The sequence below is a fragment of the Salminus brasiliensis genome, chromosome 2 (assembly GCF_030463535.1).
Source record: "Salminus brasiliensis chromosome 2, fSalBra1.hap2, whole genome shotgun sequence".
In the NCBI taxonomy this organism is placed as follows: domain Eukaryota; kingdom Metazoa; phylum Chordata; class Actinopteri; order Characiformes; family Bryconidae; genus Salminus; species Salminus brasiliensis.
The window spans coordinates 45,707,780-45,731,475 of record NC_132879.1 but is presented as its reverse complement, the minus strand read 5'-3'; the positions used below and the strand labels follow the sequence as shown (position 1 = coordinate 45,731,475).

At 42.2% G+C, this 23,696-nt stretch overlaps 1 protein-coding gene across 10 annotated transcripts in view; it reads left to right on the top strand.

The window, feature by feature from the left end:
- Positions 1–23,696, top strand: part of erc1b (ELKS/RAB6-interacting/CAST family member 1b) — a 276,578-nt gene that overhangs the window by 126,642 nt on the left and 126,240 nt on the right. For all 10 annotated transcript variants that reach the window (XM_072672916.1, XM_072672915.1, XM_072672914.1 and 7 more), the window contains 2 exons: positions 4,617–4,748; positions 18,682–18,842. In XM_072672916.1, coding sequence (XP_072529017.1) covers positions 4,617–4,748; positions 18,682–18,842 — 293 coding nt within the window. The remainder of the gene's footprint in view (positions 1–4,616; positions 4,749–18,681; positions 18,843–23,696) is intronic.

Sequence of the window (23,696 nt, the reverse complement as noted above, 5' to 3'; positions counted from 1 at the left end):
TAGTCATTTTCTCATCAGCTTGGACTGCCAAGGCTGATGCCTTCTCCTAAGTTTGAAAAATTTGAATTGTGAATTCTGAGGGACAACCATCTTTAGCACATCGCAGATGAACAGATAACTGGCTGGTTGCCATGCATTTACGAGTGGATTTACAAATTCCGTCCTACGCAGCAATCATTTTTAGGCCAACTAACTGTAGAAGCACTTGACTACCAAGTGCAGCACAGCCAGCACAATCAGTCAGTGATCAGAGCAGATGGGTGGTCACCAACGTTGCTCCTGGAGCTCCACAATCCTGCAGATTTTTATTCCAACCCTAATCCTTCCCACCTGATCCAGTTATTGCCTTCAGAAGTCCTTGATTAGCTGAAGAAGATTAGATTTGGATTGCAGGTGAAACCTGCAGGGAAGTAGAGCTTCAAGAGTTTGTTGTTCATAAAAAAAGAGCACTTCTTTTTGAGCCAGTGTACAAACAATCCAGCCTGGCTTGTGTACTTCAGAACAAAGAGTGCAACGATTTTAGTGGAAAGGCAGACTAGAGGAAAGGCCCTTAGGGCTCATTGATGTTTTATTTGTTGTTTCCGTTTGTAAAGAAAAGAAACCGAAGCCAGGTCGGGCTGGCGGAGCTTCCCAACCATGCAGGCTGTGCAGGAGCCACAGGCTCAGCATAGCGGAGGAACTCAAACCACCAGCAGCCCTGGATCAGATGATAGCGGGGGTGGTGGAGTGGTGGGAATTACATCCGTACACTCCTGCCCAACACTCCTGTCTCTAATAGACTTCCAAGGGGTTTTTATTGGGCCTGTTTGTGGGGCGGTTGCGTTTGATGTTGCCGTGTTTTTGGCCGCGCTCACACTTTCTCCAGCCAGGAAGGACAGGCTCCTGCTGCTCTTTTCCGCTTCCTCTGTAAACATTTGTGACTCTTCTCTTTCTTGTGCGCTACAGAAGTGTCCTGTCTCCTCCTGCTGAGAAATCTGGCTGCTCTGTGCCGCATGTGTGCTATGACATACTGTATGCCCTGAGGGACGTGGGCTGCTGAAAAATCATGTTTTCATTTTGTTCCAGTGTCCATGTGGGACATCCGAGTGTACTTGGCCTTTTTCAAATATGGTAGAAAATGGCTTGAAGTTTTTCTATGTTTGATTTTTACTGTAAAACTGTGTTAATGATGATGATGATGATGATGATGCTACTCTTTAGACTGTGTGAGCATTTCACCATGAATGTATCAGTAACGAATCTCATAAAGTAATTATGAGATTATTTTGTTTCCTATAGTGATGATTTGCTAGCCATAACGTTTTTTTAGGTTTATTGAGCGTTGCCATAGAATCACATTTGGTTCTGTAAAGAACTGGATTTGTGAGTGTAAAGAACCTTAATATATAGGTGAAGAACATGGACAATCATGTGAAGAGATTGTTTAGATCTTTAAAAGGTTTTTCACATTTATACCTCGTTATTAAAAATATTGAGCTTCACTCAAAGAATCATCTGAATCACTTTTATGAGTGCATTTTATCATTTTATAAGTGTGTAAATGTGTGTGTCTGTGTGTTGTGGGTATTACCTTACTTGGATGGTCCACTGTAGATGACCTGTTCAATTAAATATCTATTAAATGCAACCAAACTCTAAAATGTAATGTAAATGATTGACTATTGAATGTAACCCTACACCTGATCCTAACCCTGACCTTAACTTTTACCCTTACTCTATTTAGGATAGGTTTAAGGTTAGATATAAGGTTTAGATAAAGATTAGGGTCGCAGGTTAGGTTTTAGGGTTGTGTTAAGGTTAGGGTTACATTCAATACACAACAAATGTCGGGTGAGCATCTACGAGGCCTCTATAATGGACCATCCAAGTAAAGTGATCCCGTATTGTCTTATATGGGACATGCTTAAAGGTCTTCACTAGCTTTTGTTCATACTTGGTCATATTGGCATTTTTGGTTGTTTCCTGCTTTTAATGGAGGAGTGTGAAAGATAACTACTGTGTTGGAACCGCTGAAGAGTTACACACGGATGTGGGGTTTCACTGTGGGAAAGCTGTCTTTTCCTGCTCATCTTTAAATTGGCGTATCAGTGGTTGGATTCCCCAGGCAAGTTGCGCCCTGGACTCTTCTGGTCCCAGTGCTCTGGCATGTGGCTTTAATTTGGGCCTCCTCGAGGTGTCTCTTTCTATCGCCCGTGCGGTTTTGGCACAGAGAGCATTACCGTAATGAGATATTGACCAAACGAAAAGGATTACTGTCGCTTTAAATCAAGCCAAAGTGATTGCGGTGTACCTCGAGAAAGAGGAGCTCTAGCTTTGGGAGGGTGAAGAGAGTTGAACATATAAGGTCAAAAAATACTTAACGCATTTCTGTTTCCACACTACGTCGCATGGTCGCACCTTTCACCTCCCACTATCTGGAACTTCCAGTAAGTTCTGACCTCAGTTTCAGAACAGTTTCGGTTTTATTTGGGACAGATGGGTTTTCTTCTCAGCTATGACTTGGAGTCTCTGAGAGAGCTTGTAAAATGAACAACCAAAAAAAAAGAAAGCAAATAAACTGGGAGAGCTTTGCGGTATGCAGTATGGCGTTCCACAGGAAGATGAGTACAGTGTCTGATATTGTCTACGTGGTCTCAGTGATTCAGCAGTGAGAGCGACAATTTGAGCAGCAGTAAAAACCTTCCGCATGGAGACCACATTGATTACTTGAGAATGTGCGAGTGAAGTGTGTGTGTGTGTGTGTGTGTGTGTGTGTGTGTGTGTGTGTGTGTGTGTGTGTGTGCGCATGGTTATGCACGTCAGTGTAAGTATGGATTGCAGAGGTCAGTACAGTGAGCCAGAAGTCTGCCAGGCAAGTCAGGCCTTTGTAGCAGCTTTGAAAACAGGGAGGGAAATGAAGACTGAATGTTTTCTGAAAAGCCTGAGCTTAATGAATTCAAGTCTGTTCCTTTATTCAGCAGTGCTTCTTTAAGACCTCCATTTATAACGCATTGCTCTATCTGCTCAGTATCTCCTGCTCATTCTTCCTGAACTCGTTGAGTTTGTAGCATACTGTCCACCATACACAGTCATATTAACTAAATTTCAGAACAAAATTGCCATTGTTTCATTTTGTTTTAGGAGATATTTCTGAGGAGATCAGTTAGACATTAGAGATAAACCTCAGTTAAAAGTGTTTCTATCCATCCCTCCACTGTGAGAAGACCCCTAAGACCACTGTGGATTTGAAAAACTTACGAAGCATTTTCAAAGAAAAGGATATGGACACAAAACAGTAGTACAAAAAAAGTAGAACAGACTGACCACCTCGGAATCCAGACCTCAACATCATTGAATGTGTTTGGGCTATAAATTCTAGGATAAATTCTGTTGGTGTAGGGGATGTGTTTCGGTTCTGAAAAGAGGTTGTGGCTGGACACACTACTTTCTGTGAAATTAGATATAATATGGAAAAGTTATGGCTTCTTTTAAGTGTTTGAGTTCTCCTCCATGTTGCTTTCATGTCATAGACTGGAAAGCATAGGGTCACATGAGTACACACGTGGTAGTCAACAGAATGGAATTGAAAAAAAAAAACGTGTGTGTGTGTGTGTGTGTATCAGAGTGGCTCAGAGTGGGTCTAATGCTCTACATTGAGATTAGCAGTGCTCTCTCTGGGTGGGTAGATGGCACTCTGAAGTGATGTTGGCTGACACAGGTGTTTGTCAGCTGGTGCGGTGGAGCTGGGGTCCCGATGCTTTACTCCGAGCATTGTCTGCTGCCTGGCAGTCTGGAAAGAGGCGGTACGGCATTGCTAGTGCTCAGGGGTTAAAACAGTGTGGGTAATTGGCAGTAGCAAATTGACATGGGCAAGATGTGGATTAGAGGTTCTGAGTGACATGAAAACATGAAACAATGGGTGGTCACTTAATTCTGCACATCACTGTATGTCTAGCTGTTCTGGCTCTATTTTTATTCTCAACATTTCTCTTCTTGAAACAGCCCCACTCTTGGCAGGGTAACCTTTTGGAAGACCGGTCACCAAACTCTGGACACACTGTGTTTTTCTGTCATGTTAATTTTCACTTGTTGGTCTTGATGCTCCATTTGCTGCTGAGTGTCCCTGGCTGTGAGTTTCACATTAGAGTGGAAGAGTAAAGAACGTCCTGATAATACATAGAACCTGACCTTTTTTGAATAATCAGGGGAAACCATTACCAGCGAGAGGGACATCTCTTTTCTGATGTGCATGTAATGGTTCTAGATTGAGTCACCTGAATGAATGCTGTCGAGAGCAGGCTGAGAGCGTGTGACTCACTGGACTGAATGAATGAGTGGCCTCGTCTGGTCTCGACCATTGTAGAAACTCTGCAACTGCACCTGATGCTCTGCACTGGTCTTTCAGAGTTACCTGCTCTTTGACCACATTTGCATGCTGTTATAGCATAGTGTTTTTCACTTTGCTGACATAATGTGAATCTGCTTCAAAATGGCTTCTGTTGAAGGTTCAGAAGTTTATTTTTCCCCCTTCTCCTCTAAAGTTGCCATTTTGGCAAATCAAGTTTTTTGCCCATCACACTGTCTCATAGTTTTAGCTTCTACATTCTGAGCTTTTCTTTTTGTCTCCTGTTCTCCAGGATTCTCTCAAGCAAAAAGATGAACGTATCGAGGAACTGGAGGAGGCGCTGCGTGAGAGTGTTCAGATCACTGCAGAGAGGGAGATGGTGCTCGCACAAGAGGAGGCTGCACGTACACATGCCGAAAAACAGGTCAGAATGCCACACAGATCATTTATGGTGATGACTTATGATGAACGATGATGCACCATTCAGATCCCAGTCTTCATCAGTCCCTGTAGTAAATCAAACTAGCTCTCCAAATTCAACCAAAAATATCTGGATAGTTATCTGAGGAGTTTAATGAGCTCTAATGCTGAATTCTGCAGTGATGTGGCCCTCTAGGATTGGAGTAGGACAATGTTGCTGTAGAGAAAGCAATGTATTGTGTTCCAAGTTGAAGAAAGTCACTGATTGACTGTGTTAATTGTGAGTTGTTTAAGTTGTTTAAGTGACAGTGATCTTGTGCTTTTGTCACCCTGTAAAAGACATTTTTGAACCACATGACATCTTGGCCAAAGTATCTGGCAAACTGTGTGAAATTTCGATTATTCTGGCGATAGTATTCTCTAAAGTGAACTTGAGGTCAGTGGCTGCCCATTATGTGCAAGGTCTGTTGTTAAAAGCAGAATATTTAATATGGGTACTGAAGGCCCAGGCTTACACATGTAACACAGGTCAGAGGTTTGCATACAATATTGGGCTTTTAATGAACGTTTTTTTTTACGTCCAATAACAACAAAAATGAAGTCAGTTATATATAGTGACAATTTTGTTATATTTATATAGTGTGAAAAAAACATATACAGCACATGCTATATTTGGGTGAATGTCCCTTAGTAAGATGTACTTGACCATACTTTTGTAGTCATTAATAGGCTTCTTGCACTATTCTGGTTGGCCACTTACTCCATACTGCATACTCCAGGTTGAAGTCAGGATTTTGGAAAGGCCATTCCAAAAGTCAAATGTAAGCCTGTTAGCTTTATATATTCCCCAACCATCTTTGGTGTGTTTGTCATCATTGTCCTGTTGGAATATCCAGTGGTGTCCAAGTTCCAACCTGCCAATACAGCTGATTGCTTGTTTAATTTTCAATTAAGAGATAATTGAGCAAAGTTCAGCACTAGAGCATGATGCTACCACCTCCATGCTTAACAATTTTTACATTGGTCTTGAGGTTGAAAGCCTTCCCTTTACTCCTCCAAACGTTATCTGGTAATTGTGGTCAAAATCTTGTAATTTGCTGCTCCAATTAATGATGTATTCTAACTGTAGGAAACTTAGAAAAAGGTGCTTGTAGTCCTCACTTGGGACTACATCCAACTGTTAGAAAACTGTTAAATGTTAGAAAAGACTCTTCTGGACCTTTGTGTCAAAAATATCCAATGTTTGCAGTGAGCTTTGTCGCCTAACACACAAGCTCAGCATCTGGTAGTGGCTGCCCTGGCTGGTAGTGTAATGGCTGCCCTGTCACAGCCCATCACCACGCCAGCACTCAGCCTCATGCCAAGCGCCCAGCGTAATGCCAGCCCCACATTGGCCAGCCAACACGAGGCTGGAGGAGAACGTTCATGTGGCATGCGCCTGGTGTGTGTTTGCGTCTCCAGTCAGTCTTCATTTGGAAAATAAATAACTCCTGCCTAGCCTGTGTAGAGAAATAAGAACCTTGTTCTGATTTAGTCCAGCCACATGGAATAGCCAACACACATGCGCGTGTGCACCCACGCGCACACACATGCACAAGGAATGTCTCATTTGTGTACAGCACAGGCTGGGTTTGTGTGTGCGCACTGCATTAAAGGGGGATTCAACCACAATGCAGCTGTGTGCAGCCTGACCCACAGCGCTGGAGATAGCATCAAACTCAAATAGCCCTCACCGAGTGAGTCTTCCCTCTGCTGGACATGACAAACAACCAGTCAGTCAGTCTGCATTAAAACGGAGCACACAAGCCACTGCCTCCCCCACCCCCCACCCCCCCTCCTCATACCTGGAACCCTGCTCTTTTTTTCCTTCTCTGTTCATCACACTTGTGCCAAACTCGCCTCTCTGGGCCCGAAGCCCGTTCTTAATGGTTTGTCCTATTGCATATAGAGACTTTCCCTCTGACTTTCATTCTTTTTTTTCTTTTTCTCTTTCTCCATCTCCAAAATAAATAAAAAAAAGATATAAATAAATAAAATGCCCTGCACGGCTGGCTGGGTTTCAGCCTGCAGAGGGTCTAAGGCTCATGAACATGTCATGGTCTGAGTCCCCCTTTTCTCCTGGCTCAGGCTGGGTGGACCTCCGCTCGGATCCCCACGAGGTTAATTAGTGCAGGGCTTTGGTGGGAGCCAGCTCTGCAGCTAAGCCTGGCTGGCTCCTCTGCAAGTTCAAGGGAGGAAGTGGTGGCCGGGTTGAGTGCCACCCTCTGGAGCTCTGTTCCTAAGCCCTCTATCACTGAGCTTTAAGCGGGGCCGGTCTCCGAAGTCATTATCGTTAACACACCTGTGCTAGCTCCAGAGACGCACACCCTCAAGCAGACACAGGAAATGTATCCCCAGGGTTAGTGCTGAGTGGTTCTATTGTCGCTGTCAAAAGAAATCCTTGTAACTGTTTTTGGGGAACACTTTACTGAAGGAGCTGCCTTCATAAGGCTGCATGACATCTACACAAGCATTTTTCAGATAACTGATCAGCATGGATCAGGTGTCGTGAAGGCAACATTTGTCAATTTTTAAATGATTACGACAGTGGATTTTTGTTGCAGTCAGCCTTTATAAATGTTTGTAGAGGTTTGTCGGCTGTTTTGGGACACTTATGTAGGTGTTGTGTACCTTTATGAGCTCTGAACTTCAACGAATAAAACGAACAAGTTAAAATCACTTTAAATTAAGTCCAATTCCAAGTGAAGTTTAGAGAGCTATGGACATCATGAGACAGTGCAGGCCGGATTCATCCAGTATCTTAAGAAGAAATTCAGATTTTTTTTTTTCTTCACTTCATACCAAGATATATTCACAAACCTTCATTTTCTCATTCTATATTTTACTTTTCTCTTAAGAAAAATTTGGTGAAAGAAAGAATTGCTGTTCTTGAAACAAATTTAGAAGCATCTAAAATGACCAGTTTAAAAAATAAGTAAGTTAAATCATTTAACAAGACTAAAAGTTGAGTTCTTAGAGTGCTATTAGTTTCTACATGGGGGAAATGATAGCTTTCCGAAAAAACGCTACAATTATCATATTTTTCAAATATATATTTTTTCCCCCCAGTTTTTTTCTTAATTTTGCTCTTAATGCACTTCACAGATTCAACTGAATAATACAAAATCAAAAATACAATAAAAATACATTTACAATCTACTGTACATTTACAATGTACTGCAGAATGCAAAGCTATGTTACAAATAAAAGTAAACAATAAAAAATATGCAAATAAGAAATAAGTTTTCCCAAGAGAATAATTGAGAACATTTGGGCTGTATTCACCAATGTCTTTCTGAGCAATGTCTTAAATTTGTTCTTGAGAAGTCTGTCAGCCAGAATTGTTCACGGCTCTGCTCTTATAATGATGGATGGCATAGTCTTTTAAAGGACTGTTGATTTGAGTGCCTGCATTACATTGAACAGTACGTAATGAAAACTGATGTACATATACATACTCTCACTCTACTTCCACTTAGTCCTTAATTAACTTGCCTGATTAAATCACACTCTTTCTCTCTCCAGACCTTACAGCACACACTTACACATTCCCTCCTCTCAGCTACGTCTTCGCATTGCCTTTTCACACTCTTTCCCTTGCCTGCGCACACTTGCAATGCACACTGTTTAGCTCTGCTTTCAATTTCCTCTAATTGCAGTTCTCTTGTTGTTCCGATTTTGTAGCACACGTGTTGGATTGAGTTCAGTCTCTCTACAAATTGCTGTCAGTCATTTGGTCTTCAGAATATGGGAAGGAGTGTGACTGTTCTTTGTTAGCTTGACGGAAAAGAGTTGCCCTGACCTTCGTACCCGTTCGTTCGTATGCGAGTAGTGAACAGTATGTAGAGCAGTATTTTCTACCTTTAAATTGAGCTGTGCGAGCTCTTATTTATTCATGCAGTGCTGGTTTCTGTTATTTATTATAACAGAGGATCCCTAAAGTAAGGCTCAGTGTTCCTCAAACAGCCTGTGACATGCAGTCCATTAACATGTCTCCACATACTTAGAATAGGCAGAAAAACCAAAGAACTGTTTGCTCCAAATACTTTTATAATAGAAAGCAGGTTTTTCTGTTCTTTAGTAACTACAAGATAGCACGTCTAGAAAGCTTTTTGCAGTTAGTGATCATATGCTATAGATGCTTCTGATAAAGAAAGCCTCGATAACCTTGAAGTGTTCCTTTACATGCCTTTGTATGGTCTTTCCGACTCAGAACAGCCAGCGTGTGCATGAGCCATTAATGAGTTCAGCATGAGAACGATCTACAGTCTATTCATCTTTCTCTGCATCTGCTTCTCTCATCTTTTCTTTTTTTGTTCTGCATTTTGTTGATTCCGTTCACACAGCAGGTGAAAGTGGCCAATCTGCTGTACTGCCCAAATCTGTTTTTTTTTTTTTTTTTTTTTTCACACAGTTCACACAGTCTTCTAATTGTAGCCTGTATCTGACATGAGTCTGACCAGATCACTCTGCTGAACTGACCCCTCAAAAACAACACTGCTTCACCAGGCACGTTCATCCAACACGTACTACTGGTCTCTTTCTTTATGATCAATAGACTCCTCAATCAAGCGAAGCGCTAAAGAGGAAGTCAAACTCATCAGAGGATAAACGATAAAAACTAAAAAGGCAGTGTAACTGTGGAAGACGATAAAACGGGCAACAGAAGCTCCATTTCTTTCCTTTACCTGCTGCGCAAATGCAGCCAACCTCAGAGAGAATGTAAAAACGTCCTTGATGAAGGGACTTATATACATTGCGAAGCTCTTTGACCTTTTTGACTTCCTTGTTTTTTTTATTCAAAGCATCTTCAAAGTAGCCCTGGTTTTGAAGAGCCATTTGTTCAATGTATTCTGTTCTAGAAAGTCGTCCTGCTTTGTTGGCACTACCTGTGTGCTCGCGCTTGCTGGTCTAAATGGAACCAAAGTAAAGTCAGTTTAACATCAGACATAACGCACATTAACCCTTCCTCTATGTTTATTTCACACCAGACGAAATAATGTGTCTTGAGGCGCTTGCAGTTTCTGGAAATGTAGGCTACTATTGCCTCAATAAACTTCATGTAGACGAAGTTTCAGCATAGCTTTTATGTTAGCCTTTAACTGACCAATGTGTTCCTTTTATAAATATCAGTTGTCATAGCTTATTGTTTTGAAAAAAACTTTGAACTTTGACTTCAGTAGAGCTGCATGTAGCAAGAATACCGCATTTGGGTCTCTAAGTGGTTCAGCGGTCACAGCAGACACTGACACTACGGTCGATGATTGCAAGTTTAAATCCCCAATCATGCTGCTTCGCCATCAGCAGCCGTAACACAAGAGAGCACAATTGACCATGCACTCTCTGGGTAGGTAGATGGTGCTCTCTCTCCTCATCATGTCTGTTGTGATGCTGGCTTGCACCGGCGTCTATTGGCCGAGGCATCAGAGCTAGTGCTCCAGCACTAAGCTCCAAGCATGTTGGTTGCCTAATCATGCTACACTGGCAGCAGTTTGAAAAGAGGCGGTTTGCGGATAGCACATGTATCTGAGGAGGCATGTGCTTGTCCTCACTCTCTGGCTAGAGACTGAGGCGTTGTTGTAAGTGTTGGACGAATCCTATTGAGTGAGTGGGTTAATTGGCTCAGCTAAACTGAGTGTGCCAAATATGAATATGCTTAGAAGGTGTGAAAGGCTACATCGGTTGCTATAGGAGCCGATTTGGGCCACTTTTACCTGCTGTGTGAACAAAGCCGAAGCTCCTCATGTCTGCTTTTCCCCTACATGCAGCAGGTGCTGCCAGAGAGCAGAAGGATATCAGATGAAATGTGTCCACTCTGCTGAAGTCTATCCGCTCTGTGAAGGGACAGGGCCACCTTATTTTAGCTGATGCTCTCATGAGCCCCTTGTGCTGTGCCAAACCCCATCGAGCCAGCCGCTGTAATGAGCGTGTGTAATTAAGGGCGAAATGCGGCGGAGAAGGGAGTATTTTCCTCCGACACAGGGCCCTTGCTGTGCAGTGACACCAATCACTCAACCAAGCTCAGGATTTACGGCCAGCCTGTCCGAACGCGACCAGCCGCTCAAGCGGGGCCAGTGAAAACGTTTGCCCAAGACCACATGAAAATACGCGTCTGCTCTCCAGACATGATTCAGCAGTCAAATGACATACTTCATAACCTTCGCTCTTGAGGCACCGGACCAAAGAAAGCCTCAGCCCCTCCTCTAATGTTGACTGCGATGAAGGGATGTCTCATAACTGCCCTTCTTCCTCTTCCTCCTCATCCGCCCTGCCCAGTCTCGCTTGGATCTTTCTTGGTCCCCTCTTTCCACACCCCGAGCCCGTGTTTGACCCTGGAAGCCCCCAGTGTTGTCACAGCAACTCTTTGTTTATCATCTTCCTTTCCACACTTTCATCAAATTTCTTTTTTTTCCTTTTTTCACCCCTTTTTCTTCTCCCTCTGCTTCCAATTTGCGTTTGCGTGATTTGTTTCTGAAGACCGTTCTGGTTCATTCTGTTCGCCTGCTTCTGTTTCTCCTGCTGGGGCTAGCTTTGATACCCTTTTTTTGGCTTCTTCTATAATTTCTCTTCTTCTCTTTCTTCTCTGTTGCTTCTCCACTGCTCACTGCCTGTGTGAAGCTCTTTCATGAGCCTATGCATGACTCCAACCACACCGGCTTTAAGTGGTTCAAGGTATGATATGATTAATCTTTTTCTTTCTTTTAGTTTCAAAGACCGATTCCAGCCTGCTTTGTTTGTGTTTCTTATTTCTCCCATTGTTCTTCAGCCTTTAGGCCATTTTTATTGCTCATTTCTTCCCTGTACACCTTTTGAACTGTGGAAAGGTCTTGAACTGATTTTGGCCCAAGCCAGAAATTGTGATAGGAAGCTTACCCACCGTCACAGTTTTTGTTTTATAGACTGTTCCCTGAACATGATCCTTCATCCTTTCGGGGAGGAGACTTCTCCCATTCTCGTGTTCTTTACTTAAGGAGTAATAGATTATTGTGGGAAGTCAGCGTTCGACACTATTTCATAGAAATGATCTATTCTTTTAAAAGATTATATCCTAATCCTGTAAAGGAGAGTGATTCATCCTCTTTGGGTGTGTTTCTTGGTTTGCTATTGGAAACTCTTCTCAGTAGTAACCTCTCTAGAACTCCCCATCCTCACAGACCCTGGTTTCCCAGGTTTCCCAGACCCTGCTCGTGGTCATTAGCGTTACTGAATTGGTATAAAGACAGTATCGGATGTGTTCTAAGCAAGAGGGGCGGTCCCAGCGAGCATACCACACCCATGATGCAAGATATTTCTGTCAGTATGAGCAGACGTTAAGCAGAGCTTATCTTTAAGGCTTTATTAAGGCCCTTCAGGAACTATTACCCTCGGTGATGAAGACCGTCTCCCAGAGGAGCTGAAGTACAGACCCAGCGTGCAATTCTCGCTCCATGCTGCGGGGGGCACTGTGATGGCAGCTCTCGCTGTTCTCCAGAGGAGTTCTGGAGTAGTGCAGCCTTGAGATCATGAAGCAAAACAGGCCCAAAACAGACATGGAAATTAGTCTAGGAAAAAATAGCTCTCACAGCTGGTGCTGCTTTTTCTCAAGTGAGGGTGGATTTTAGACTTCGTCAGAAAGAGCCGGAGTTTTTACAATAAAACTTTGAGAGAGAAAAAGAAAGAAAAAAAAAAAAAGCTCTTTGTGTTAATAATCTCCATCAGTGGACAGAACCAAAGACCAGGCTTGTTGAGCTTGGCTTTGGAAGCCACCTTTGAGGATGGAGCTTGCTATTTTGGCAGCGAGCTTCCACCCAGGAGTAGAGGAAGGAGGGTGAAATGGCAGAGAATGGTTCGGGTGCAGCATTAAGCACTTTGTATTAGTGTTATGTTTCTGCGCTTGGATGTCTCTCAGCGGAGATGATTAGGAGCTCCTGAGCTGTGCTGGGGCTGTAGAGAGAGCCAGGAACAGGGGAAAGCCTCCAGTGTGCAATCCGCACTGCCTCAACCCTGTCCGCCTTCATCTGCTGACCATGATCTCATCACCCAGCACTGCAGGCCGCACACTGTTGGCGACTCAGGTGTAACGCATCAGTAACCAAACCGACAGTTTAACATTATCCATTTCCTGATGTTTTGACTGTTCTTTTTATTTACAGCCTTTTATTCAACCAAGAAAATCTCACTGAGATAAAAAAAAATCACTTTTACAGGAGCGTCCTGGAAATGCATGTATTGATTCAGTCCTTCTGTAATAGCCTGCTACTTGCCGGTGCAAAAGAATGTGAGGAAATGTGAGGCTTTCGCTTATTGCAAAGCCAATTTTGCAAAGACAAAACTAGAGCGAGAGCCATTGATTTAGTTTCTATCATTGTGTTTGAGTGGAAGCTGCTCCTTCCGCTTCATTTTCATACAGATTGGAAGGATCAGCTATTTTCTGGTGCATTTTTCATTTATTCCCCCTTTACATCAATGGATTGCCCCTCATCAGCATTTTCAGCCACTTGGAACACCATTTTCATGCCTTTTTGAACAAGGGTTGCTTTTATTTCGATTTTTTTCTGCTGTTTTTTTTTTTTTTCCTTTCAGCTTTTGTGCTGACATTGCATTTTGGTGAAATATTGGTGTGCTCACCATTTTCTGTTTCTCTCTTTCTCTCTGTTTCTCTCGTTCTGCTCATAGTATAAGGAGGCAAGTATCTACAGCTCTGCTACATATATACTTCTTTTCTTTTCAGGTAGCCCTTTGATTTTCCCCTTATCCTCTACCTCTTCTACAGGGTTACGTTGTGACAACTCTGATGAAGCCCACCCTTTCTCACCTATCCTTGTGTTTTGTTCCTGCCTGATAACTGAAGATGTTGTCTACTATTAAAGGCCTAATATTGCTGTTTGAGATCAAGTCAGTTTGAAATTTGCCATCATTGAGTGCCTGTCTACTACCTTACTTCCTTATAGGGTTGAATAAATGTATATGGAAAGCAAATGATCATAAAATGCTGCCTTTTATGAGTGTAATATTCATTTGAAAGGCTGTTCTGTTGGTTGATATATAAAAAAAAAAGTCACGAAGCCTGGCTCCGCATGCTAGTTATCGACTTCCGAATTGGCATTTTTGAACATGCTCAGTGGGCGGGAGACCTGCTGACACCGGAGGTGGATTTAATCTGTACGATAAAACAGAGTTAAACAGTAACATTAAAAACACTGTGCCGTAAAACGTCTGCTCAACTGTGTTTCCTATTGTAAGAGAGATCAGCAGAAGAATGTAAAACCTGCATTACTGCATAAAGCTGCTGTTCATGCTAGACTTACTTAATCTACACCTTTTTTTTTACTTTTTTTTTTTTTCCTCCCAATTTGGTGCCACTGCCAATAAACTCACCAATGTATAACGCCCGTTAGCTCTAGCAGTGATTCTGAAACTAGGAGGGTAACACACATGTCTCCTCCAATACAAGAGAAGCCAACCACTGCCTCTTTTCAAACACAGCCGACACGCTCGGAGGAAAGCTTGGGGTCCCCACTTTCGCCACACCAGCTAACAGATGCCTGTGCAAGTCAGCCTTTTAGAGTGATGAGAGGATAGAGCGACATCCGCCCACCCAGAGACTCTCTCTGGCCGCTAATGAAAAAGCGGCACAGCTTGTGATTCGAACTTGCAACCTCCGGGCCTTAGTGGCAGTGCAATACAATGCTGAGCCACTTGGAGCCCAGGAACATGATGACCATAGAAGCTATATTAAACTAATGAACCAATATGGGTGTAAAACTGTACCAGAGAAGTGCCCAATGTTTTAGTAAAATAAAAAATAAAATAAAAAAACAGCATAATCCATAACATGGCTTATATATTAAAGCAAAACGGGAATGGGGAAGGGTGAAAAACAGACAACAGACACAATCACAGAAACAGTTTCAAGTGGCTTATTGCTTTTAAAAAACAGCAGTCAAGATCAAATCTGATAAAATGCTTCAGTATTCAATTAATAGATGTATTTATTTACAAAAACAGAGAGCACTGTTTCTAGGCCACATGAGGGTAAAGGTTCAGCTATAATAATGTGGCATATTCACTCCAATAAACAAACTCTGTGTATTCAGATTTTTGGTTTGTTGAGTAGAAATGCACAGATTTACCCTCTTTCTGTAGGGACTCTTACTCGATAGGAGAAGTCGCAGGAGGTATAGGGCTAGAAGCTGATTGAGTAGAATTAACTTAACCACAACATAAATTGAGACTTCAGTATTCAAGTAATAAATGACATATGTGAAGAATAATCGCTCTACCAGTCTAACAGTGTAAACTGTGGTAGCTAAGCAGTCTAACAGGAAAAGATAGACACCATTTACCTCAACAGTTTCCATTTGTAATATGCCTCAGCTAACTATCTGGGGTTAAAACAGTGGTGCATTACTATTCAGTTCAGATGTTGGGAAGTGGTCATAGGTGTGCGTGGGTTTGTGTATTTTACAACGGGTTTGAACACGGCTCAGCCAGTCAGATTTTAGGACTGGAACTATCTGTATTATAATGGATCATATTTCATGGAGAAAACCTTTAGCATCCTTTTTTTTTGTTAATCAGATTATTATAATCACTCTCCTGCATACACTTACTACATCCACCACAGGCAAGTCTGTGCTGAAAGAAGCTAAATTGCTCATTTCGATCCGTTTTGATTTATTTTCTTCTTTCCACATGTTTAGATGTGTGTGTCTGATTGCGAATATGGCAGACTGTCAAATGTCTGACACATGAGAAGCAGACATACCCAGTTTAAGGTCTGATCTCTTAATGAATGACTTATCTTTATGGCTCGTGTGAATCAAGTTCCAGGCAGCGCTTGAGTGAGTACTTTTACAGTAAAAAAGTGACCACACCGCAGATCTAAGCTCACATCCATTCGTTTCGGGTTGAGGCTTGGTCACTGAAGATGGCTTCGGTTACCGTATCTGCCCCGCAGGCATGGTGACACCATATCTGCCGCTGCACATCGTGGATTCATTAAGCGGCCATTCTGCCGGCTGCAGCACGTAGACCTTAGAGCAGATGAAAGCCTGTTTCAGTTCAGTGGTATTTTCTTTTAAGCGAAGTATAAGGGCGCTGCAGAGCTAGCAGTACAGCCCTTGTTCCTTTCCTCACACCCCAAGTCGGGCATTCCGTTTTGATTGGCAGCTCATACATCTCCCTCTCGCCACAGGGCGCCTGTAGCCCATGAAACCGATGCTGTCGGTTGTTTAAACGGTTCCCCATGCTTTTGGGAAGCCCAAAGGAGGGACCCTCGCTCCTCTTTTCTCTCTTCCTCTGGAGAGGTAGAAGCAAGCACTGTGAACTGCCTCCCTGGCGGCATCTAGATATTTCTTTTCCTCCCAATCTGCAAAAAATATCCTCTCCAGCCTTTATGTGTGCTAAGGAAGACGTTTCTGCACAGTTTTATCCTTCTAAGATGTGACCTCTGCTCTGCACATAGATTTTCTCCCCTTAGGAAAGAAACTAGACAGTATCTGTAGCTCTAGTTCAGGAAGAACGCCCCATTCGGCCTGTGCGTTCTTTGGACCTTTTAGATGAATTTATTGGCATGGCTTCATCTTTAAAACAAGCTTTTCCAGACTCTCTAATCTGAGAATCCGTTTCAGTGGTCTATCGCAAGGGCCTTCCTTACTGATCACAATGATGACCTGCTAGTGGCTCCTATTGCTGCCTCTCATTCTTTTGTTCCTTCTCTGATGGTCTTGTATGATGGCGCAATGCAGGGAGGAATGGGGCCGGAAGAAAGAGAGGAGTGAAGGACAGGCAGCTGCAAGGTTTACTGCGCTTGCTTCGGAAGCTCTGGATGTTCGTTTTCAGTGCTTGGCCAAGGTGCAGTACATTAAGCAGATGAGTTATGGGAACAGCTGAGTCTGCTGGTTTGTGTGCTTTTCCAACTGCCGAACACCCTCCAACCACTAGGAGGATGTACTTAAAGGCAGTAGACCTGTATGTGAGTCAGGATTGCTGTAAAAGATGTAGTGATTGTAGGATTTCTTCTTTATGCTCTCTCCTCCTTTTTACCTAATATGTTCAGAAACATATAAAACTAGCCTTCCTCCATTTGAAGGGAACTACAAGGCACACCCACTGCTCTCCTTTTGGCGGTTCTGGGCATTGGCAAAAATATATTTGAACTTTATATGACTCTGTGCTTCTTCCAATTTTTAAAGCAAATTTGTGCTTCCAGAGTTTTGTTAAGGGGATATTTCTATAAAACCTAGTGAGAAGTTTGTGGTTTTATTGGTTAATGCTAAAATACTTCTGTTTCATTTATTGTTTATTACTGTAGATCCAGCAGCTATCTTTCTTCATGCTTCCGTGGTGTACGCTGCTCTCTGGTGTCGACTAGCCGATTCTTTTTTCTTTCTACTGTTTTCTCTAGCTTGTTCACTGAGGGTTTGGGCCTGGGTCACAGCAGAGCTGCTTGTGACAACACTGGTTGTTAAAAGCCCTATAAAAATACTCTAATCAGCCATAATATTAAAATATGGAAGTGTAAGTTATTATCTGTTTACAATGGCAACGGTCAAGGAGTGGGCTAAACATACTAGGCGGTAAGTGAACAGTTGGTTTTTGAAGGTGATTTTGTTGGAAGGCCCAAATTGTGGTTGCTAGACTAGACTGGATCAGAGCGTCTCCAACATGACAGGTCTTTAGGGATGTTGCCAATGTGCAGTGGTCAAGTGGTGGTCTAAGGAAAGTCAACCAATGAAGCAGGGACAGGGTCATGGCTGCCCAAGGCTCATTGAGGTGGGTGGGGATCTGGTCTGATCTAGTCCGATCTAGTCTGATCCCGCAGAATACCTGAAAAGGTTAATGCTTGCTATGTCTTATGGAGTTCATGCCACCACAGGCATGTGCGATCGGAGCTGGGCTGCACAAATGGGTCCTAGCCAATATTGGGCAGGTGGTTTTTATGTTATGGCTGGTCGATGTAAACTTGACTTGGCAAAATCCTGACTGGGGGACTCCTTATACTGGCCATAGAAGTAACGTGATCCAATAATGAGAATGTTTGAAATGAAGATATACGAGTTGGATAGATTGCCTTAGAACGTGAGATTGAGGTGAACAATAGACCAAACAAAGTGAGCGAATGGCCATCCAGGCCTCAAGCTGAGAGTTTTCAAACAGAGCGCAGAATGAACCGCAGCAGTTCAAGAAGTGCATGAGAACCGTTCAGAGCCAGAGTGCTAAACCTATCCTTCCGTGGAATGCATAAACCTGCCATTTCTGTTTGATTTATCCTTCTCATTCACTCTCGTCCAACTGTGGATTGTACATGAAGTTTGGAAATGGACATACCGCAGGGAAAAAAGTCAGAGTGCGAGAGAGCTGGAGATCATCTGCCTTTCATGAAAATATAACAAAGCAAAATTATTGGAGGGTCCAATAAATTACCAGGCCGCAGTGCTGAGTCATGTAGGTTTTATCCTGCTTGGAGTGTGTGGTTTCATTCAGCTTCTGCTGTACCGGTGTTCCCACCTCAGCACACATTGCGATTTATTGTTGTTATTATAGATTTATCCACCTTGAATTACCAAGAGTATCTAGATTTCTTTATTCCTGCCATCAGAATGGTACCATAAGCATCTCAGCCTTTAACCTCTAAATGTGTTTCCCTATTCGAATGTGTCTGTTTAGGTCTCTCCATTCCTCTCCTGCATCCTCTCTTACACCTTCTGCTCTTGCTGTGGATTGGGTACTTTCCACCTTCCCTCTCTCTATATATCTTTCTCTGCTTGCATCTTTGTCCTTGTGTGTATTTTGTGGTGCTTTTATTATCATTTTTATTTTTCTTCTTTATCTTCGCATCTTCCCATGTCCTGTCCGTTTTGTCTGTTGCTTATTGGCTTTGACTTTGACATTTTTGTATGTGTGTGTGTATACAGATGGAAGAGCTTCTAGCAGCAATGGAGAAGGTGAAGCAAGAGCTGGAGTCCATGAAGGCCAAGCTTTCGTCCACTCAGCAATCCCTGGCTGAGAAAGAGGCCCACCTGACCACACTGAGAGCAGAGCGCAGGAAGCACCTGGAGGAGGTCCTGGAGATGAAGTAAGAATCTGTTCTCTTGGAAATTTCATGTTTTCCCTTCATCATTCTTGCTTTTTTGTGGCTTTGGGCTTCTGATTCTGGACGTTAGAATACAGGTTTGGAAAAATGCTCAGGATACGTTTATTTGTTTAGCATCCAGAGCAGGGTGCAAGTTGATATGACATGCCTTGTAAGACATGTAATATATGGGCTACCCAGACAAAGAATTGGTCACCTGGCGCATTTAACGTGGTAGTAATTCAGGCACCTACAGATGGCGTTGCACGAGGATGATGGGCTATAAATGCCTGCGTCTTGCATGACAGAGTCTAAAATTTGACAAGAGGTGGTACAATGAAGGTAGTGCCTTGTTCGTTGTGTGGAAAAAGGGGCGCAAAGCATATGGTAATGACTGGCAAAAAGGAGTTATTGCATTTGGTCATGCCAAAGGCCATAGTGTGAAGGAAGTAGCTGAATCTGCAAGTGTATGGAAGCGTACGGTCACACTGGTCTACCAGTAGTGGCAAAAATCCCAGTTTGAAGGAAAATCTCATCAAAATTGTGGCAGAAGAGTCTGGGGAATTTTGACACTGTCGGTAGACCCGTTTGACAGTACGCTTTCATACACCTGCAAATTCAGCTACTTCCTTCATACTAAAGCTATCGGCATGCCCAAATGCTGTCACTCCTATTTGCCAATCGTTAACAGACCTGATTTGTGTCATTTTCCACATATTACTGCACTGTACCACCTCTTCTCAGTCTATGAATCCTGTCGCACACCCCACATATATTCATAGCCCGATCTTCCTCGTGCTGAAGCCTGAAGTCCTTACAGTTGATAAAATATTTGGACAGGGAACTTATTTTCTAATTGATTCAGAATGCTAGACTGTCATGATTGATTGGAAGAAATATGCAAACCAGTTACATTGGCCAAGATGACCACAGAACTCACAAAAACAGTTTCAAGTAAATGTTTCTGTTAATTCTGTCCTGCGGCAGTTTTTAGAAGGGGGTTTCACAAAGCAGGATTTCTCCCTTAGCTAGATAACGTAAGCCCAAAGTTGATGATAATGTTTCTGCAGCTTCTACAGCTCTACAGCTGTGTGTAGAACAACATGGTCAGTTTGTTGTTCTTTTGCTAGGGCTTTTTGTGTCGTTCTTATTGTGTTTCGTTACATTTATCACTGTGTACAACACAAAAATGCTTCTCTAATGCTGTGTGAATGCTGTAACATGGACGCTGAAATGAAGAACAACATTCTGGCCCACGCACAATTACAATTATTTATTTTTAGGAAGCTTATTCTTTAAAAAAAACATTGGCACTGGACAAATTTTCAGATTTGACAAACTGGTTGAAACAGATATTTAATTGCACATTTATTGTAATCTGGTTATCATAACGTTTAAGCGCCATTGGGCTACATCGATAAATATATGTATTTTATTCACTTGACTGTTATGTTAGCTCTTCTGCAGTGCAGTTTCCAACCCTCCTCCTGGAGACCAACCTCATTGAGCCAATGAATGACTTCTTAAGGCAGTAATAAGTTCAAGTGGATCAGGTTGGGTGGATTAGAGCTGTATATGCACATTCTGCAGGAAGGTAGTTCTTAATATCCCCATATCAATTCATCTCTAATTACAAGCCTTGCCACACTATTTGACAGTATAAGCTGAATAGTACTCCTTTCTCCATATTTGGTAGTCTTGGTGTTTGGACAGTCTGCAGTGATTCATGGCCTGGAAGATGAGAGCTTTGTCATAGTCTGCTGTAATCAAGTGCAGAACAGGGGTTTGGAATTTTCATGAAAAATACAGTGCAAAAAATCTGTGTTGGTACCATCTGATGAAGTACGTCAGAAGGGCCACTGGTTCGAGACTAGCTAGCAGAAACTTCAGGGGTGCTCCATCCACCACTGAGGGGCAAAAAGCATTGCTTTATTATTCAGCTGATTATTATTTGTTCAGTAATATGATGTAACTCCTCTTCTTATCCTCTAAAGGGGGGCCAAGAAGATGTGTGTTTCTTTAGAGCAGTCTACAGTAGTTAAGCCTTGTGTTCTGAAGAGGCAGTGGGCTCTTGGGAAACTGAATGGCTTTCTGAGTGCCACTTTACGAAGGCTTCTTCCTCCCACACTACAGAGACGTACCCTTCACACAGACCACTTGAGTGGAATCCAAGCACCTCTCCTTCCTTCTCTCCCTCTCTCTCTCCCTCTCGCTCACCCTCCCTCTCTCTCACCCCTGTCTATGCTGTCTATTTTCCCAGACTCCTCTCTGACACGCTCATTGCTCTTCCTCTCCCTCTCTTTACTCTATCAGTAGTCATGCCTTACTAAAGAAGTTGCTTCCTTGCAGAGGATAAGGCAAGTAGAATGCTGTCATAAGACTAGAGTATTTTAGGAGGTCGTTAAGTCTTGTCTGGACAAAGCCTGGCCATGAGGTAAAAATAAAAAAGGGGGGTTAAAAATTAATATAATTGATAAGATTAGACCTTTTTTAATTGAGAGCAGTATAGTGCTATGACCTTCTTATATGACTGTTAGTTGTCATTTGCGAATTGGCTAATTTGATTGCCGGTCACATTTACACCATACAATACAGGTACCGAGTTGCAAATTATGCGAAGAACATTACATTTGGTAAAAAAAAAAAGGGATTTTTTGTTTACGATTGTTTTTATTTGACTTATGCAATGTCTTAGTGTTGTGAAAATAACAGTATTTTAACTAAGATGCAATCTGGGTTCAGGGTATATCTATAAATATATATATAAAATGTTTAGAATTCCCTTCAGCACCAGTCAAACAAGGGGTCAAAACATGCAAAAGTTTTTAATATAAATTTTATAATTATAATCATCTAATATTTTAAATAACAATAATAATATTATAATAACTGTAATTCATAAGTAGTAGTTACAGCAGTTATGTCCCTTTCACCAGTTCTATGTACAATTCCCACATATGTACACTTTTTACACATTTTGTTTCATTGGTGGTCAGCAATGTGTGGCTTTACCACTAACTAGTGTTAACTTGCTTGAATGGACAGTTATTGATGATTCTACAGGATTCATGCCTTCAGTTGATTATTGAATTATTTTTTTTTTTCTTGTTTATGCATTATTTCGAAATGCTACAGAAAATAATTGCACATCAGTAAAATTATTCCCTCAGCAGTTGGTTCACTTTCGACTGTTTTTATTTACAGTTCCCACTTTTTTTTTTTTTATTTTTTTTTTTTACACTTCACACATTTTGTTTCATTGGTGGTCAACAATGTGTGGCTTTATCTTAAACTTTTTGCATGACAGGTTTTTTTGGTGCTGTGTGTTTCTACAGGGTTCACGCTTTCAGTGGGCTGGTGACTCATCACATAACCCTGCTTACACGATAAAATAGCTTTTATAATTTAAAAGGATGAGCCATTCCAGGCATAAACCTAATGACCCAGCACTGTACGTCTTCAGAGTGACTTCAGAGTGTACAATTAGTCCACTATAATGGAAAGTACGAGCATTTTATGGACAGAGTGCATATTATTGGACCATTTGACACAATTTAGGTTCCTTGAAGGCTCTAAATGGCTAAGTCTAACAGGGGAATCCGCTTTGTTCTTGCATTATTGAAATTGCTGTAGGCTTTTTGTGCTTCATTGCTTTGTCGTTTGGTAGAATTGCAGTACAGAAGGTGTAGAATATACTGGCTACTGGCATACTGGTATCATCATGTTATGAATGTTGAAACATGCAAATCGTTCCATTTCCCGCGCTACAGACCAGTTTGTTTGAATGTGCCGCATCATCTCCTTGTGCTTTTCCAAAGTAAAGACAGAATGTGCCAAGTATCAGACAGCTGCATAATCTCTCTGATGGTATAAATAAATTACCCCCTTGTATATATGGCTTGCATGAATGCACACCATTGTTTCAGCTTGTGACATGCATTTATCAAACATGTATAGATAGGGTTCTGTGAATGTTGTAGATTTCCATAAGCCTGCTGTGAGGAAACATGTAGAGAAGAAGCCTGATGTTCCTCTTTTTTGATGTGCTGATGGTTAACTTTACACACCCACCACATTACTGCAGAAGGAAGATCAAGCAAGTTTTAGAATAATGCAGTAACGGAAAAGTCGGAATTCCGTTTTTTGGGCCGTTTTTTGACAGTTTTCAAAGAGTGGTGGAGCAATGCAAGTTTGCGCTGCCCCCTTAATGGGTTCCTCACATAGGCTCCCACAGGAGATGAAGCATTAAAATAACATAAAGAGTGGCCTAGGATGAGATCTGGCATAGGATGAGGCTCTTTATCATGGCGTAATGTGTTTATATCAGTGCTGGATTCAAAAAGCCTTAAAATCTCCAGCACCTCTTCCTCGCAACCAGTGCTTTCTAAATAAATAAATAAATAAATAAGCTTCACATGGACAGGGAACGCTATGTCTCCAGCAGCCTCACGCTCAACCCACAACCACACTCTTCCAAAATAAAAAGTTTTTGCCAAGAGAAAAGGCAGCCATGAATGCTGTTGAGATGCTGGCTGTATCTGTATGGAGGGGCATTTAGGATGGAGGGGAAGGATTTGGGGGGGGGTTCTCTCTGTTTTGGTCACCAGAACAGTGCGGTCATGGCAGGGGCGAGTGCAGCCAGCCCACTGACGAAATTCTGGAGTCTGGCAAGAGACCGCCAACTGGACGAATCATTAAAAATGGGATGGGGGCACAAAATGAATGATGGACATAAAGGGTTTAAGTGGTGTAATTATTTCTTTAATATCCCAGCTGAACTTCCGACCACAGCCAGTTTAATCTCAGCCACATATAGACTCTTTTGGCTGGCTCTGACATCGTTCAGACCAAAAAGTC